Source organism: Seriola dumerili, unplaced genomic scaffold (genome assembly GCF_002260705.1).
Source record: "Seriola dumerili isolate Sdu_G_001 unplaced genomic scaffold, Sdu_1.0 BDQW01001845.1, whole genome shotgun sequence".
Classification (NCBI taxonomy): domain Eukaryota; kingdom Metazoa; phylum Chordata; class Actinopteri; order Carangiformes; family Carangidae; genus Seriola; species Seriola dumerili.
The window spans coordinates 991,195-1,007,962 of record NW_019176100.1 but is presented as its reverse complement, the minus strand read 5'-3'; the positions used below and the strand labels follow the sequence as shown (position 1 = coordinate 1,007,962).

Here is a 16,768-nt window from a genome sequence, read left to right as displayed (position 1 = left end):
AAGATAATGATGTCCTAAGAAAGCGCATGTCACGCCGGATTAAAAAATATATGAATCATGTCTGTGTGTTCATATTTGACAGAGTTATGACTCAGAGAAGGGAGTATGGTTTTTGAAGCTAATTGCAGAAATGGGGCGCTAAGGGTTTTTCAAGTCGCTTAATTGCCTCCATGAGCTGTTTGTCACAGCAACTGCAGCTCCAGCTGCCGATAAACCAGGCAAATCAGCAGCCACACACACACACACACACACACACACACACACACACACACACACACACACACACACTTAGAAAACCTCTGTGCTAGCATGTGGGTTTTAAAAACACCTGACCTCTTGTCTCTCAGACTCACTGACTCGGCCTCACCGGACCGTGTTCACGCGAGCGATCGAGGCCTGCGACCTGCACTGGCAGGACCCTCACCTGCAGCACATAATCACCGTGGACCACTATGCCAACTACTGTTACCATGACAACCTGGACAGCTCCCTCTTCGACGCCCGAGGGTGGCCCCTGTGGCACGGTGAGAGAGCAGGCGGCCGCACGTGGTTCGGAGGCGAGACAAGTCAAATTAATGAGATGAAACCGAACAGGCAGAAAATGAAAATGTCTCCGCTTCTTCCATCTCGCAGAGCACGTCCCCACGGCCTGCGCCCGAGTGGACGCCCTGAGATCACACGGTTACCCCAAGGAAGCGCTCAGGCTGGCCATCGCCATAGTCAACACACTGAGGAGGCAACAGCAGAAACAGCTGGAGTTCTTCCGCACTCATAAAAAAGGTCAGTTTATCCTCCATCAAGCTTTTTTTATTTTTTTTTATTTTAACATTTAAGCATTTTAATAGCAGAGAGATCCCGCCCCTGTTGCTCTCCTCTGCTTCTTCTCTTCTCTCTCATTCTTTCCCCATTAAAGGGTTTTTGAGTGAGTATTTCCAGATCTGACTGACTGTTGTACAGATTGTAAAGCCCCTTGAGGCAAATTTGTGGTTTATGATTTTGGACTATATGACTATAATTAGTTTGATTTGACTGAAATGATGCCATTAAGTTGCTATTAAATCTTTTTTAAGGTATGTATTTAGGCTCCTAAAACATTTTAATGATTATTGAGAATATAAAGCATGGCATCCCGTGTGTCTTTGTGTATACAAGGCTTCTTTACTCATTGTTTTTCATGTCACAGCTCATTCGTAAACTGCATAGAAATAACTCCAGTGATCCATCACTGAGGAGCCAGTGATCACATGTGTCAGAACATTTAATATTAGGCTATAAACTTTCATACATTCATGATTTCATATTTAATATGAGTTCAGCTGGAGCGTTGTCAATCATGACGCAATCAAACCGTCCTAGACACTAAAAAGCAGTAAAAAAAAAAAAAGTTAGCTTAAAATGACTGTATTCTTTAATGAAAGTGCTATATGGAAGTTTTAGGCTACGGTGTGTGTCACTACGTAGCCGACGTTAGAATCAACAGCTGATTACTGACCAGTCTAGAATTCCTTTACTCGCCAAGAGTTGTCTCCAGCTAGCAACCCCCTTGTTTTGCTTCTATTTCTATCGCTCCTTTTCATCTACTGAAGTTAGCATGCTAACCAGCTAGCCCAGGCTCGTTTTACAAAACTACAAATGTTTTTTGGTTCATAATCTTCATTAACCATTTCTGTATTATCTTCTGTATCAGTAGCTCCGCCTTTTAAAGATCTCATCCAGACATGTTGTAAGACATAAAAATACTCTAAAAACACATGTATGAGCTTTTAGGAGCTTTAAATACAAGTATGCACTTATTTTCATTTTCTGCGTTGTCTCCCTACACTCAGCGTTTCAGTGTAACACCGTTGTAACACCACCAGAGTGTAAACAGCTCATTAACAGTCTGTGTGTGCATGTGTTACTGCAGAGCTGCTCCATAAAGGCATAACATCAGTTACCAACCTGGAGGGTTGGGTGGGCCACCCTCTGGACCCCATCGGCACACTGTTCAGCACCCTGATGGAGACGGGTCAGGCCGGCGAGGACGGGGCCACGGTCCTGCTCGACTTCTCAGGTACACACTGATACACACTCAGATCCTTTATTTAGGCAGGGAGAGTTTATTTATGTGGTATATTTCATACAGAAAAACAATTCAAAGAGCTTCACACAATGTAGTAAAATATTTAAAAAAAGAAAGAAAAACAGCATAAAAACATTAAAATACAAAATAAAAGAATATAAGCCTTTTTAAAGAAACTTAAAATGTTAGAAACATAAATACAAAGAAGGAGGACAAGATGGTTAATGAGTAATTAAGGTTCAGTCAAAGGGAGTTGAGGACATAAAGGTTGTTGGCGTTTATCTGCAAAATGTACTTTAAAGTATCAAAGAAAAAGTACTCGCAATGCAGAAAAAAGGGATTTGACTGATGTACAATAATTATATATGTTGTAGCTGCTGCTTTATATGCAGTTATTGTTTTTGTCCAGTGGTTCCCAACCTCAGGGGCGGGCCCTTTCAGATGGTCACCAGACAAATCTGAGGGGTCATGAGGTGGTTAATTGGAGAGGAAAGAAGACGTTGAACTCAGGCATCTAAAATGTGAGAAGGAGTTAGATTTTTTTTTTTTGAAGGAGTCACAAGCCAAGAAGGTTAAGAACCACTAGTTTAGTCATTAATAATGCATTTCATTGTATAAAATCTTAATTTGACAAGTAATTAAAGCCGTCAGGTTAATGTAGTGCAGTGAAAAGTCGAAGCATAAAGTAGCAGCAAACAGAAATACTCAAAATACCTCAAAACGAAACTAAAGCACAGAACTGTAGTGAATGCACCAAGTAGCAGCTCAGTGCTGCAGATACAGAACACAAACACGTTCTCCTGCCTCACACATTTACACTGCAGTGATTGCGTCTTCCTGTTGGAGCTGCAGGCCCTCAGCTTGCAATCAGCAGTGATGACACGAGCGCGCTGATTGGCCTGCAGTCATCCTCCAATAACAGCTCATGAATAAGAAATGCGGCAGGAAAAACACTCCAATTAAAATGTATTAATTATGCAGGGAGCTCAGCAAGACGAATTTCAACACACTCCAGCCTGAGAGGACGCGTCAGCTCTCACTCACTGTTTGTTTCTCCTGGAAAGTAGGTGAAGTGACATGTTGAAGCCGCTGGATGGACGAAGTCTTCAAAGATTTCACTTAAAGCTCTGCTATTTATATCTGTGCATGTGCGTGCGTGTGTGTGTGTGTGTATTCATTAGGGACTGTCAACCCTCCTGGGATGAACTGTGAGGTCTGCCAAGACATCATTAAGCCATTAAAACACATGATTACAGTCCTCAGGAGAACACACACTCTGAAAAAGGAACGCGAAAATGAACAAATAGATCAATAGATCTATCAATACTCAGCTCAGTCAACAGCCCAAAGGGAGCGTTCTCCTCCCCGAGTCGTCACTCACACTGCGGCTGGGGTTCAACGGCATTTTATCAAATCTCAATACAATTCTGAATCAGCTTCATCAAATCTGGATCTTTCTGAATTCTTTATCGAATCCTTTTTAAGTCGTTTGTTTGGACACATCTTCACCAACAAACTCCTTAAAAAGATTTGATAAGGGAAGATCAGAAGAATTCAGATTCAATAAAATTGTTATCAAACTTTTTTTTTCTTCTTTACTGATACTTGCAGAGTCAGAGAAGGAGACTAAAGACTAAAGTCGTTGGCCACAGAACTCAAGGAATCCTGGTAACCAGATCCAAAAAATCCCATGTCCACCTCTCATCCTGTCTCCCTCCCCCTCTCTGCTTCACCCCCCCCCCTAGGCTCGCTAGCTTCAGGTAGGAAGACGGAGCATCCTGTTTCCCCCGCGCAGCGTTTCCTGGAGGAAGGAGAGTCGTTCGTGTCGCTGGCCGTGGAGACGGCTCTGATTGGCCTGGGGCAGCAGAGGGTGATGCCCGACGGCCTTTACGCACAGGAGAAAGTGTGTCGCAACGAAGAGCAGCTGTTGGCCAAGCTCCAAGAAGTCGATCTGAGCGACTCGTTGGTGAAGATCTTCCGGAAGCAAGCGGTTTTCCTGCTAGAGGGTGAGTGAGACTCAAACATGGTGAAGATTTGCTGCTTTTCTTTGTCTTGTATATGATAGTAAACAGAATATTTTGGGGTTTTGTGTTGTCGAGACAAAATAACAAATTTAAGGTGTCACCTTGGACCCATTAGCAAATGTCTTGTTTTGTCCGACCAACTGTCCAGAACCCAAATATATTCACATTACCACTGTGTACGACAATGAGAAAACTTTAAACGCTCACATTTTGAAAGGATGAAATCAGCAAATGTTTGGTATTTTTGCTCAGAAACCGCCACAGATTACACTAACAAAATATAACGTGTTGATTAATAAAGCTTGGAGATGTTGGTAGGTGGAACCAGGCTAGTTGTTTCCCCCTGTATCCACTCTTTATGCTAAGCTAAGCTAACCAGCTTCTGGCTCCCGCTTCATATTTACTGTACGGACATGAGGGTATCGATCTTCTGATATAACTCTCAGTAAGAAAGTGAAAAAATGTTAAACCCCTCAGCGAATCCAGTAGTGACACATTTTCACACCCGTAACCGCAAACCAGCTCTTTGTGTGTGCTGTTGTTTTAACTCCGTGTACTTGTGTGTTCTGTGTTTAGACTCTGACTGTTTGTACTTGCTGATGTAGTGCAGATGAATGCGTGTGTCTGGTGTGGGTGTGTGTGTGTGTAAGATGTGGCTCATCATGGTTCAAGGCATGTGGCATCTGCTCACTCTGTGTCATTAAAGCAAATGGTTTGAACGAATGCACCATTTTACATGTCTGTATATATATTTGTGACCCACTGTAAAAGACTTACATCTGAAGTAGTAACCTGTGGGTTTGCGGCAGAGTGCACAAGTACAGGTGTTGGATTATTTGACAATTTACAGTAAAGACCAAGATCTGAAACACTGAGTCAAACCAAATAAAGGCAACACAGTTACACTAAACCTGGCATTTTAGATGCACGAGATGTTTGTTTTGCATTTCACATTTTCACTTTGGGCTGATATTAATTATGGATTGCAATTATTATTGGCTGGTTTGTTATCCGACAGACAAAACTAATCCCGTATGAGAGCTGCAGACAGGGTAGAGAAGTCAGAAAGTCTCTCGAGAGAGATGAACTCTTCATATCAAAGAAAAAAAATGTAGAATGAACTTTAAAAAGTTTGTATCTTTACACACAAATAACTCTGCTTTCATTTAACTGACTTACTGAAAATTATGAAAATAATATAAGAAATTTTAGCCATTCATTCTTTTTCATGTTTCGCTCTGACTAAAGTACAAAGACAAACAAACTGTACAGAGAAATAAAGGCTGGGTCCATCTTAATGCATTTTCTTAGAACCCGTCAACCTTCAAACTGTTCTGTGATTCTTGTAGTTTCCCTCTTGCACTACGTGCAAATTCATGTTATTTCAGGCTTAGACAAAAGTCTTTTGGTGTTTGACTAACAAAAGTCGTCGTCATACTGATACAAAGCTGAGTCATACTCTCTGTGCTCTGCGCGTTTGATCAGCGGTATCAAAACTTGTTGACGTCTCAGGCAGGGAAATATCTGGTCCACAAGGCCACAGTCCAGTCATATGTGAACCGTCATGCTGCACATCTCTGTGCACAGACCGAACTGATCTCTGTGTTGTGTCCCCGTTTCCTGCAGCTGGTCCTTACAGTGGTCTGGGAGAATTACTCTACAGAGAAAGCGTCCCCATGCACACTTTTGCCAAGTATCTCTTCACCTCGCTGCTACCTCACGACGCCGAACTGGCGTACAAAATTGCACTGAGGGCCATGAGGTAAGAAAAAATAAAAAATAAACCACACCCACCTCACTTGTCTGTCTAAGAAGACCCAAGATTATGTCGACGTTTCACCTGCTAATTCTTACAACACTGTTTTTTATGTGAGAAAACGATTGGTGTCAACGATTAGAGATATCCGTCCACAGTGAGCAAGAGAAACACTTGAGATGTCCTTTAATATTGGGGATCTGCCAAAATCCAAACCTGATCCGATGCTTACATTTACTTTAATATGAATCTGATTGGTGTTGACAGTTGACGTTGAAATAACAGCTGCAGCATGAGCTACTCGATCCAAATACTGGAGCTCCGGCTTAAAAAATCCAAGAATTATTAAGTTTATAATCTTCAATTATTGATGTGCGAGTTCAACTGCTGATTATTATGTCAAGTCATTCACTAGAGAGAAGATGTCTCACTCTGTTGTAGTTGTTGGAACTACAAAAACACTGGATCGTTCAGTGGTGTTACAGAGTGCAGCGTCTTCCACAGAGAGCAACACAAACCTGCTAACAGACAAGTTTTATTTTGGCCTGTTATCAAGTTACTCTCAGAAGAAGCAGCTGCTACCAGAATGCTTTGCACGCTGCTCTTTGCTAATGATAATTAGCGTTGTAGCTTTGCAAACACATGCAACCTCTGTCTGAACTTAGTCAGTCCCCAGTGTGGACAAATAATCTCTCACATGCACACACACACACACACACACACACACACACACACACACACACACTCCCACACACTCTGATATGCAGTGAAATGCTGCACCGTGTGGCCTGAGTGTTGTACAGGAGAGCAGCAACACCACAGAACACCGCAGAGCTCAGTAAAGAAACGACTGAGTATTGATAGATTGTTTTAGCAGATACTGATCCATATGTTCCAAATTCCTCTTAAGCTGACCAGTCACAGCGTGATGAGATCAGCTGTATTGACGTTTGAAAATGATTGATTAGAGAAATTTAAAGATGCCAGAGAGTTGTCATCCACCTCCTGCTCTCTGTGCTCTCCTGACATGGAGCAGGAGAGAGTTTGGAAGCTATCTGGGCCACTGTTTAATGACAAAACCTCCTTTTGCTGGAATATTCACTAAATAATTCAACAGTGCAGAAAACGAGTTTTATAAAATGTGTGAATAATAAATACATGCTGTTGCTTTCCTCTCTGACCGCCACAGGAAAATCTATTTCCTCTCGCCTTTGATTTTTTTATATGTAAATCTTTACATTTTTTTTTAATTCCAGACTTGAATTACAAAGGAGGAATATGAAACTCTTTATCACAGCAGTTATAACTGGATGCATCAGGAGTGTGTTTTGAGGAGGAAAAAAAGGAGCTGAGCTGTTATTTTTAAACCCGTCTTTATTGTGGCCTGAGGCGAAGCTCCACCTGAGTTTATGTGGGCAGACATGCAAAGGAAAACTATTGATTGATTCTATAACTGGAGCGTTGCTCTCTAATAACTTCTTCACCTCCATGAGATCTTCCTCTGAGTAGACGGATCAGTTCCTGTGTGTTTACGTCTTTTCTTTCTGCGTCTAATAAAGTTTTTTTTTTTCCCTCTGTGCTCAGGTTGCCGGTCCTGGAGTCCACGGCCCCCTCCGGTGACTTGTCCCGGCCTCACCATATAGTGTCAGTGGTGCCCAACCGCTACCCTCGCTGGTTCACTCTCAGCCACATAGAGACCCAACAGTGTGAACTGGCCTCCACCATGCTCACTGCTGCTAAAGGTACCAACACACACACACACACACACGTACGTCAAGGTGTTCCACTTAGCGCTCCCCCTAGAGGCCTGGAGCACTTCCGTTGTGTTGTCTGAATATGCAGCGCTTTTTTCTGTCCCATTTGTTTTTGGGGTTTGTGTGTTTTTCATTTGCAGCACGTTGCCGTTGTTGTATTTGTTTGGTATTTTCGTATGTGTTTTTGAATCTGCATCGTTTATGAAATTGCAACTTGTTTCTATTTTGGGCCGTTGCAGCGCATTTGCCCTTGTCTGCCACTGTAGTTTTATCAAAAAAAGAGTTGTATAATTTGGTATATATTAATCAGAAAAATGTTATTATTAAATGGAAAATGTCTCATTGTAACATGACAAGGATCCTTTTGAAATAAGAACAGTTTTATAATATGAGAAAATAAGCACTAATTTTTTTGACAAGATGGCAGCGATGCACTAATCCATTAGTAATGTTACAGGCAAGTAAGAATATCTGTATAATGTCTGTATCTGTTTGTTGTGCTCTCAGGCGATGCTCATAAGCTACAAACAGTGTTAGAGTCCATCCAGAAGAACATCCACTCCTCATCCCACATCTTCAAACTGGCCCAGGATGCCTTCAAAATCGCCACTCTCATGGACAGCCTGCCGGACATCACGCTGCTCAAAGTCTCCCTGGAGCTGGGCCTCCAGGTGAGCAACACAAACACACACAAACACATATATACACACACACACACACACACACTTCGTATCATGCAGACTCTGAGCTAATATCTTGTTTCCTACAGGTGATGAGAATGACCCTCTCGACTTTGAACTGGCGGAGGAGAGAGATGGTGCGATGGCTCGTCACTTGTGCTACTGAAGTTGGTGAGTTTGTTTTTCCCACAAGAAAATAACCTCACACAGTTTACAGTAATAACAGTGGCAGATTATTTACCACTGGAAATTTCTGAAGCAACTATTCCTGAATTTTCCTTTCTAGCCGACGATCAAATCCCAGAAAAATGTTAGTGTCCTCAACAGTTAATGATACATATAGAAAACCAATGAGCAGCACTGTTCTTGTACTGCAGTTTAGAGCTAGTTAGCCCAAGTATTTTAGCATAGCATAAATGCGAAGGCAATTAAATGTGATTTTGTTCTAAAATAAATCAGTGTGGATGGTAACTACAGAAATACATACTCTGACAAGCAACATAAAGGTTAGTTTCATGCTTTACTGTTCATGTTTTCAGAGACAGAAGGCTTTTAGGATGATGAGGTCTTCATGTCTGTCTGAGTTTGACAAACACAATGTTATCTCGGGTAACGAGTTAGTCTGGGGTTATTGGTGCATAAACTTCCCCAAATCAAGTAAAGAACAGGACAGGGCCGCTAACGTTTAACTGTAACGGCTTTTTCTAACATAACCTGTGACCCAAGCTCAATAAATCATAATATACGCTTTGGAAGTAAAGCTAGGTTACTGTTAATAGTCAAAAAACACAGGTTTACTGTCCAAATTTGGTGCAAATTTCAACGAATTTCCAGAAAAATTGTCCAAAAGAAAATGTACGTGACTTTTATTTAAATATTAGGAGTTTGTTCAGTGAGAGTTACACAATTTTGCCTCAAAAACTAAAAAGCTTTTTTGATATTTTCAGCATTTTCACTCAACAAAATACTCATAATAATAGGTGGATGGAAACACATTTATATTTAGCTAGTTAGAGGAGCTTGTCTAATGGCTGCGGCTCACATCAGAGCAGACAAACACTCTGTTTAATCCATTCATTATTGGTGATTAAAGTAAAAACTATCCAGGTTCTTGAGTTTCTGAATATGAACACGGCTTCAACATGCAGGGAAATCCAAAGCTCGACAGGCCTACTGTTAGCAAATGTTAACAAATGTCAGTTTCAAATAACTTGGAAAGATGTACGTATCCATGATGTGATGTGTCCCTGTATACGCCTTGAGATGTTACAGATTTTTGAGAAATACCAGGTCTGTCTTCAAAAGACCTTAAAAGTGGATTTCGAAGGCCTCTCAGCAGGAGGGGAGGAATGACTGGCAGCGTAGTAATTATGGAAGATTGTGGGCTCGGGGCTGATTAAGTGGGCCTTATGTTTGGACCTGAATACTGAAACCCAGCGGCTGATTTCCCTGAAGTGGACAGGAAGCTGGGTCCAGAGGGGAAAACCCTCCTCCCTGATGATTTCTTGTGAATGTAGAGGGAGTGAAAAGGAGTCCCTGTTTCTGTGAGCAGAGTTTGAATGGATTCATTGAGAACATGCCAGTTGGTGATGTAGAGTGGGGCCAGGCCGTATAATGTCACAGCATTAGAAATAGAGTATTGAATTAAAAGGTAAAAAGCCTTTGTAAAACTGGCAACACATTTTGTTTGACGTACCCTGGAGATGGAAAAATATTCTGATTTTATAGAGGTTCAGGTTGAAAATAGGGATTTTTAGTAATTTGATCTGTACATTCATGTGGCAGTTGGATTTTTAATCTCTAAAAAGAGCGTTATAATTTTGCCAGAAGGAAATAATTGTCATTTTAACTGTTTTATATTATCTAGACTGCAGGATTTAAAGGACAAGGCTGGTGACATTTTATATTTTTGTTCTTGTCAACAAATTCCATGAAAATGCCAAAGCCATCAACGTGTTAGTCCATCTCTCGATAATTTCTTTCTGCCTGTGGCACTCAGAGATCTCAAACTTTAAAATCAAAATAGCTTACAAATATAGAATTCAATTTTTAAAGAAAGTGATTTCCTAAAACAGCTTGGTACTCTAGTTTTTGTAATCATTACTCAAACGGGAGTACATGGTGCATTTGCTGGACTATATTTTTTTAGTGTTGTATTAATCCATATTTGGTGAGTGTCTGGGCCAGCAGGATGGTGGGATTGGGATTTTAGGATAAATAAAGCACCACTGTTATATATATATATATATACAGTATATACGTGTAATATTTGGAATTCAATATTACCACTTTATTTTTTTATGTGTAAAATGCCCATAAAAACAGGTGGATGGAAACACCCACTTACTGTTGGTTTCGGTCTTTTCATGGGATTTGTTAACCCTAAGAAAAATACAGAATATCACTGGACCTTTTTGTTTAACCAGGGTTTATTTTGTATAATGTTAAGGCCATGTAATACCCAGAGTGAAGGAGAATATCATATTTTTGTCAAAACAGCACGTAGTACAAAGCATATAAAATGTAAAGAGTAGGGGACCTAAGATTGAGCCTTGGGGAACACCAAATGAACTCTAAAACAGGCAGAAGACTTTTCCATCCAGATTTAAATCTTTACTAAGATTTCTTCTCCTTTCTGTCTAGGTGTGTTTGCACTGGACAGCATCATGCAGAGCTGGTTCACCCTCTTCACCCCCACCGAAGCCACCAGTGTCGTGGCGAGCACAGTCATGTCCAACAGCACCATCGTCCGCCTGCATTTGGACTGCCACCAGCAAGAGAACCTGGCCAACTCCGCCCGCACCCTGGCCCTGCAGTGTGCCATGAAGGACCCCCAAAACTGTGCCCTGTCAGCGCTGACGCTCTGCGAGAAGGACCACATTGCCTTCGAGACAGCCTATCAGATTGTACTGGATGCAGCCGCCACAGGAATGAACTACACACAGCTGTTTACAATAGCACGCTACATGGAGCACCGCGGTTATCCTATGAGGGCGTACAAACTAGCAACATTAGCCATGACTCACCTGAACCTCAGCTACAACCAAGACACACACCCGGCCATCAATGACGTGCTCTGGGCTTGTGCGCTCAGCCACTCGTTGGGGAAAAACGAACTGGCAGCTGTCATCCCCCTGGTGGTGAAGAGCGTGAAGTGCGCTACTGTCTTGTCGGACATTTTGCGGCGGTGCACGTTAACGACGCCGGGCATGGTGGCGCTGCACAGTCGCAGAAACTCTGGGAAGCTGATGTCTCTGGACAAGGCTCCACTCAGGCAGCTACTGGACGCCACGATCGGGGCCTACATCAACACGACGCACTCTCGGCTGACGCACATCAGCCCACGCCACTACAGCGAGTTCATCGAGTTCCTTAGCAAAGCCAGAGAGACGTTTCTCATGGCGCACGACGGACACATCCAGTTCACACAGTTCATAGACAACCTGAAACAGATATACAAGGGCAAGAAGAAACTCATGATGCTCGTTCGAGAGAGATTCGGTTGAAAGAGTATCAAAAGACCAAACTGCCCCTTTTTTTTTTTTCTTTTTTTTCTTTTTTTTTTACTTGAGTCTCTTGTTTTTATCCTTTCTAACTTGAAGTGAAAATCCACTTAAAACAATTCACACAAATCTTATTCCTATGATTTGGGACTGCTGGGTCAAATGTGATAATGGACTGAAGGGGTGTTATTATATGCACATCACGTATAGGTGTGAGGCCATTTTAAAAAGCAGCATCAATGAGAAAAAAATTACGCCTGCAAACTTCCAAACCACAAAACTTATTTTTAAAAAAAGGCAGTGTTTCGATTTCCAGTCGGATTTGCAGAAGGTCACAATGCTTAAAAATGGATACGACACCCATATGATAACATACATATAACACAATATATATTTCAAAGCAATTAACAATGCAAGATTAAATCTCAAAGAGTAGAAGTACAAAGGAATTTCATCAAAATATCAACAATACATCAGAAAATGTGAATATAAATCAATAAATATACAAAAAGCATCTTAAAATGGATATTTTTTCATACCTCAATACCTTCCCATAATTATGAAATCCCTTCAGAAAATCTGCAGACGTGTTGTATTTTACATTTGAGCAGATAAGACATTACAACTTAAAATAAATCTAAGTTTGAAGAGTTTTGACCTGATAAATTTCCAACTAGGTTCGATCCTTTAATAAAGTTTGTGACTTGGAGTCAGGGTGCAGGCGTCTTTCATCTAATGTGATAATAAATAATAATAGGAATAATAATAATTCCTATTTAATTCAAGCTGCACTGGTGTCAGCATTAGCACAGACAGATCCTTGGTTGATTTTAGTGATGGAAAACTAATTAGACAGCCCAAGTTAATAGTAATTAGTTATGAATCTGCTTTAGGGTAAATTTTGAAATCGAAAAAAAAAAAAAAGAAGCAACACCTGGTCTTGATGTGTATAAAACCATTACGTTTGCAGACGCAGAGAACTGTCATTTCGTGGAAGTTGGTGTGTTTCCCTTTACATGTATGAAAGCAGGAGAGTAAGAGTTTTACACTGAGTATATACTGTATTGTCCAGTGGCAAAATGTCCACCTTGCACTCCTCCTACGTCCCTCAGCTAACGTTCACAGCCTCAAAGAGAAAACAAAACGGCTTTAAACCAAACGGAGCAACTCCATCTGAAGTGACGAGTACCTCTTTTTAAAGGATCCAGCTTTACCCCCCCACCCCCACCCCCTCCTTACCCAGTCCTCGCCTCCCCGCCTGCTGAACGGAGTGAAAGGTAAAAACTCCAGATCCACAATCAGAATTATTTTACTGGTTACTGGCCATCTTCAGGCTGATTGTTTTTTTTTTTTTGGCTTTGCAGTGTTGTCTCAAACGTTCAATATGCTTATTTTACAGACGCATTTGTCACGGAAACACAACGACAAACTGTCACAGTGCTCGCTCTTGTGGAAACTTTGCAACTGTCAACATACATTCTCAGGGATTTCTCTAAAAAAGAAAAAAAAGAAAAAAAAAAAAAGAAAGCAGACAAAAAAAGAGAAAAGCATTTTATTGTCTTGTATATATGAAAGTATATGTCTGAATATTGAAAAAAAAAATGTATATGTTAACTAATTTATGACAGAATATTCTATGTAAGGCACAATACTTGAAGCTGCAGTACTTTTGGTTTTTGAAACAAGAAAAAAAAAAACGTATCAGAAGGACTTCAAAACGTTCGCCTTGCATCAGGGGCCAGTTCAAACTGTAGTACATACAAAGGCAAGTTTGGCTCTGCAGACATGTAATGAACTGCAGAAACTGGACACTCATAAGACGGGAAGAGTGTATTCTCCTGAACACAGGAGTGTATTGAGGATGGTAGAAGTCAGAGAAAGAGAGGACTGTGGAGGCAGAGCAGCTGCTGCCATGTTCTTCACGTCGTCTCCTGCAGTGACTCGCTCACAAAATGAAGCTGTTTTACGCTCAGTGTCCACGCCTCCTCTGCTGATGTCTCGACTTTGTGAAGGACAGAAAGTTGGCTAAGGCTTTATTTTACGAGTTCCTTTTGTTTTCCAGCAAATTTTCCTGGAAATTTTCCTCATCATTTCCTGAAGATTAGCTTGTTTTTAGCTGTAAATTACAAGGATACCTCCAAGAAAGGCCTATGCAATTTGGTGCCATTTCCAAATAATAAATATGTTTCCTGGAAAGAAGCATATAATATGTTAGTAATTATCGGTAAAATTTAAAGTGATCCAGTTATTTCTAAATGCTAAGCTAGTACAACCTTGAGACTTTTGATCAGAGGATAGCAGCAAACAAACTGAGAGTAATAAATATTCACTGGGGGTTTAAATGAGCACTTTCTCTCATTAAACTGTATCTGGATGTCAATAATAAACTCAACACGTACGAATGATAAGGGAAATGGACAAACTTTCTTGGAAACATCCATCTTATGTTGCAGGAAATTATGGAGGAAAATTTCCAGAATAATAAATGGTGAACACAGAACTGGTTAAATAAACCGTTACAGGAAGTTGGTCTAAACTGTAGGTTTTGACTGTTCCACTTTTCTTTACACTTTTTATGTGTTTTTTTTTTTTTATTATTATTTTATTTCTCCTCTTCTTCTACTGTTTTTATTTCTCTCTAGAATTCCTCACACGAGAACAGCCTTCTTTCTTGCCTTGTCTTAATGCTTTAAAATAACCAAATGGGAGTTCTAACTACCAAACCTTTTTCATACGCCAGCCGACTTCGGTTACAACCTGTTGGTGTCTTTTTTCGTTCTTTGCTGAACTTGGCTCTGTATTTCTGTGCTTTAAAAGCTCATTTCATCTGTTTTCAGTGTCGTCTCTTTAAAAGTCTGTCAGTAGCTCCTCTTTGTTTAGAAACCAGATTTTACTCCCTTTTATTTATTGCGTTAGGTAAATGATTGTACAACCATGTCAACATGCTCATGAAGTTGAAACTAAGATTTGATACACTGATTGATTTATTTATGTAACTAAATCACTGTTTTATAAACTTGTTGATGAATCAACATTTTGTTTTGATTAAATTAGTTTTTTGACAGCAGGATGACATCTGGTTTCTTTATTATTGAAGCTCTTTCAGCCACTTTATTTTTCTTTAATCTGTGTGAGAATTTGACACCTTTTGATTTATTATTTAACTTTATAATTATAAGTTTAAATAGGCTGTGAAACATCTCTCAATATAAGTCTGAAAAGTGATTTTTATAGTGTTTCCATCATCTGGAAAGCAATGAAAGTAAAGATACACGTCCACAAATGATATGAATTGAATATTAATTACACCATAATAGGAGAATAAAATAAAATTCCTCAGTCATCTAAGGGTCAAAGATATTTGCTTTTTTATTTTAATTAACTTTTTAACAACTTCAGTGTAAGAAAATATACATGGCTTTGTGAATTCAATTAAAACTTAATGGTGCTGACATGTAACATTTGATTATTAATGTAGATTGATTATAACTGAATGTCGTTAACAGATCCTCTGAATGCCTCATATGAAGCAACGTGAGAGAAACCAAGAGAAATATGAGGCATTCATGGCAGGACAGATTTTCCCTTCACTTTAGTGTACTGATCCATCATTCGTCAGATTTCTTGTTCTACTATGTAACTTGGTTTCTCAAAACCAGGATCCAATCCAAGTAAATAACAAACAGAAGAACAAAGGCGTCATGTTTCCTGCCGCCTCTCCACAGGCTTACCCAGGTGCATGCTGGTCCTACATCTGTCTACCTACCTAAATAACCTCAAATACCCACAGTGTTACTCATATAAACAAACAAGCAAATGATATAAATGAACTAATGACTAACAAAAGAGAATATAGCATGCCTAAATCGGTTGACTTGGAGATGTAACCTCTTAGAGGAAACATTGGAATGATCTAATGTGACTTCACTCCAAACACAGTGCGAACGAGTTCACTCAGATATTGGTAGGGAGATGTCCCTACCGTACATATTCAAACCTACGCCCTTGTGTTCATGCAATACAGTGAGTCACATCTGGACGGTGGCGTTATGACGATATAGAAACAGCAGAGCTAAGAAGAAATAGTAATAACTACACTGGCGGCACAGAGTCGGCACTCATGATAAAACCAGACTGTTGCTTGAAAGCTGGATTCGAAATTTTAGTCCGTCTGAATCCAAACCTTCTGACACACCGGATCAACACTAATATTATGGGTGACAGGGACCAGGAGGCTGGGGTGTAACAAGACAACTATAATTATAATAATATACACTCCGATGTCCTCCTTTGGCAACAGGCCTGGATAGTTAATGACCAGACTGCTGGTGCTCGATTAAGGCCACTTATTGTTACATTCTCACCAAGATCTTCATGTCTATTGATTCGAATCGACCAGGGTCAAAAAAAGAAGGGAGGAGAAGAAAGTACATTGATGTATATGAGAGGATGACCGCAGGAGTTTTTATTTATTTATGTGTGAAGACAGAGACTCCACAGAAGTTAATGGATTATTTGGATCCTGGTTTGATCTTGTTGAGGAGCTTTAGCTGCTTCTGCAGACTCTCTCCTCTAATCTGCTTGTTTCAGACGTCAAAGTTTTCTCTTTTGGTACATCCAGTTATTCTGGCCTTGTGTGGTCTGCGACTGGAGTTTACTCTGGTCCATTTCTCTAAATTGTGATTAGTAAATTGGAGATTTGGTTTCTTGAGTTGCTTTCAATATAAATCCTCATTACATAGCTTGTTAGGAGTCTGTTCACCAGTGTATATACTGTATTTGGAGGTAAAAACATGTATCCGAAGGTTTTAATGTAGGATTTTGTGAGAACAGTCACACAGATTAGTGCCCACAAAGAGGAAGTCATAATTTCTCTTAGTTCTCATTTTACTTCCTGCACAAGATAATTTGGGAATTTTAAGCTTTCCTTATCTACTTCCTGTCTCTCGTCAACAGCAAACAGGGACCCATATGGACAGGAAGCTCTTA

The 16,768-nt window shown here is 40.3% G+C and overlaps 1 protein-coding gene across 2 annotated transcripts in view; it reads left to right on the top strand.

The window, feature by feature from the left end:
- LOC111239042 (zinc finger SWIM domain-containing protein 6) overlaps positions 1-11,782 on the top strand; it is a 40,951-nt gene extending 29,169 nt beyond the window's left edge. Inside the window, exons 6-14 of one of the 2 annotated variants that reach the window (XM_022768812.1) lie at positions 348-524; positions 634-780; positions 1,907-2,053; positions 3,817-4,068; positions 5,713-5,848; positions 7,427-7,584; positions 8,104-8,267; positions 8,366-8,447; positions 10,920-11,782. In XM_022768812.1, coding sequence (XP_022624533.1) covers positions 348-524; positions 634-780; positions 1,907-2,053; positions 3,817-4,068; positions 5,713-5,848; positions 7,427-7,584; positions 8,104-8,267; positions 8,366-8,447; positions 10,920-11,782 — 2,126 coding nt within the window. Of the gene's footprint in view, positions 1-347; positions 525-633; positions 781-1,906; positions 2,054-3,807; positions 4,069-5,712; positions 5,849-7,426; positions 7,585-8,103; positions 8,268-8,365; positions 8,448-10,919 lie in introns of both variants that reach the window. The other variant, XM_022768811.1, reaches the window with a different exon arrangement.
- Positions 11,783-16,768: the final 4,986 nt, after the last annotated feature.